At 33.4% G+C, this 1,736-nt stretch overlaps 1 protein-coding gene across 1 annotated transcript; it reads right to left on the bottom strand.

Moving 5' to 3' along the window:
• Positions 1-367: 367 nt before the first annotated feature.
• On the bottom strand, positions 368-1,336 carry LOC133195100 (uncharacterized). Its single transcript, XM_061330975.1, has 3 exons — positions 1,300-1,336; positions 788-1,052; positions 368-701 (listed from the first exon to the last, which is right to left on the bottom strand). The coding sequence occupies exons 1-3, from the start codon at positions 1,334-1,336 to the stop codon at positions 368-370; spliced, it is 636 nt and encodes a 211-aa protein (XP_061186959.1).
• Positions 1,337-1,736: the final 400 nt, after the last annotated feature.

The following is a 1,736-nucleotide window of genomic DNA, read 5'->3' on the forward strand; positions in this document are numbered from 1 at the left end:
TAGCGACTATCGAGTAAGGTCACTTCGTCGTGCAATAAAAATGACACTCAAATTATACAAACATCTCTCTTTAAAATTTTTTGGACATTTGACATTCTGTTTTTGCCAAGTAGGAAAAAAGAAATAATGCTTGTCTTCTGTTAGGTAGAAAAAAGCATTTGTCTACGTGCTTTTATTTATTAATTTCTGGTGTCTCATTTTTTTTATTATGTGTGATTTGAAAATCAATTTAAAAAAGAAAAGACGCCATTTTGTGTTCTTGTAGGTGTATTTAATTCATTACAATTAAACTTGCAAGCCTACGAGACATATTTAATTTTTATGCTATGCATTTTTAGCCAGAATAAAACATGGCTTCATACATCATTTAATTATCATCAGAGTCAGAACTCACTCCTAGAGCTTTTAGAAGTTTTGGTACTTTTTTGGTAATAAATGTATTGTATGCAAGGTGATTCTCACGAACAAGATCCATCAATGGTTTCTTTTTTGAAGGATTCCCTTCAGGCTTCCCTGCTTTCCTCTTACGGGATTCTTTCACACCGGATGACGACGTAGGCATCTCTGTATCTTCATCTGATCCAGAAGAGATAGTAGATACAACTTCTGCTCTGATATCTTTTTTCGGGTTTTCACTTTTATTGTGTGATCTTGGAAGAGTCAACCCCTTTTCCATTTTTTTGATTTTCTGAATTTCTGATCTTTAAATGAAATTAAGGAATTATATAAAATACTTCATACTTGTTTCATTCCATTTAATAGTGTTTATCTTTAAAACTATTTTTACCTTATGGCTGCGTTTTCTATGTTGGTATCTACCATCACCATTAATTTTGATAATTTGGTGCTCAGGCGATCCTTTAGTTGTTTGAACGTGCAATTCTTGTATATTCCTTGAGCGTCAGCAGGCAGCTGGAGAAGATTTTCTTTCATATCTGCTATAATGTTTTTCCACGAACACGGATGCAACTGAAAGCTCCTGAGCATCATTAATATTTCTTGATCAGAAATCAATACTTTCTTCCTCCTCTTTTGAATTAAATTTTCTTCATCTATAAAAACATTTTCATTTCTTTAAGAAAGTAAAATAAAATGTCGGTATATGAAATGTCAATGTACAGTAAAAGCGTGGAAGAAAACCTCTCGAGCACGTTTCACATTTACCTGGCAGACTTTTTTTACCTGGCAGAGGTGACACGTATACAGGTTGTTTTTATTATTTCATTTTGATAAACGTGCACATTGTTAAACAGTTGCGGAAAGACGAATACTTTTGATGTAAATATTTTGTTTACTCACCATCTGATAAATCAGGCAGATAGTCCATGCTTGTCATGATTACCGCGTAATGAAACAGGTTAGGCTTTAATAATTTAAATACGGAAGAGTATTGCTGTCTTTTTTCTCTCTTTTTGTAGAAGGTTTATTTCTAAAAGATGCTTAGTTGTTTCAAATTTTAAAGGCTAATAAATATTGCGGTTTTTAACCATTCAGATAATCCGTTTGTTCAATTAGTACTGTAGATTCCTAAATATACGCGAGGAATTAATTATCGCTTAATTACGCGAGAAGCACTACTCGCGAAATAAAATTACTCGCTTTTATTTTTATGTAGATAAATCATCCATTCGCGAATTACTGTTCTCGCGATTTGACGCCCTTGGGCCATTTCGCGATGTTAAGTACTCGCGTAAAATGAGGAATCTGCAGTATGCAGAGCAGACGATAACATAAAA

This window comes from Saccostrea echinata, unplaced genomic scaffold (assembly GCF_033153115.1).
Source record: "Saccostrea echinata isolate AGI-Se365-2 ecotype Australia unplaced genomic scaffold, CSIRO_AGI_Sech_v1 ptg000029l, whole genome shotgun sequence".
Classification (NCBI taxonomy): domain Eukaryota; kingdom Metazoa; phylum Mollusca; class Bivalvia; order Ostreida; family Ostreidae; genus Saccostrea; species Saccostrea echinata.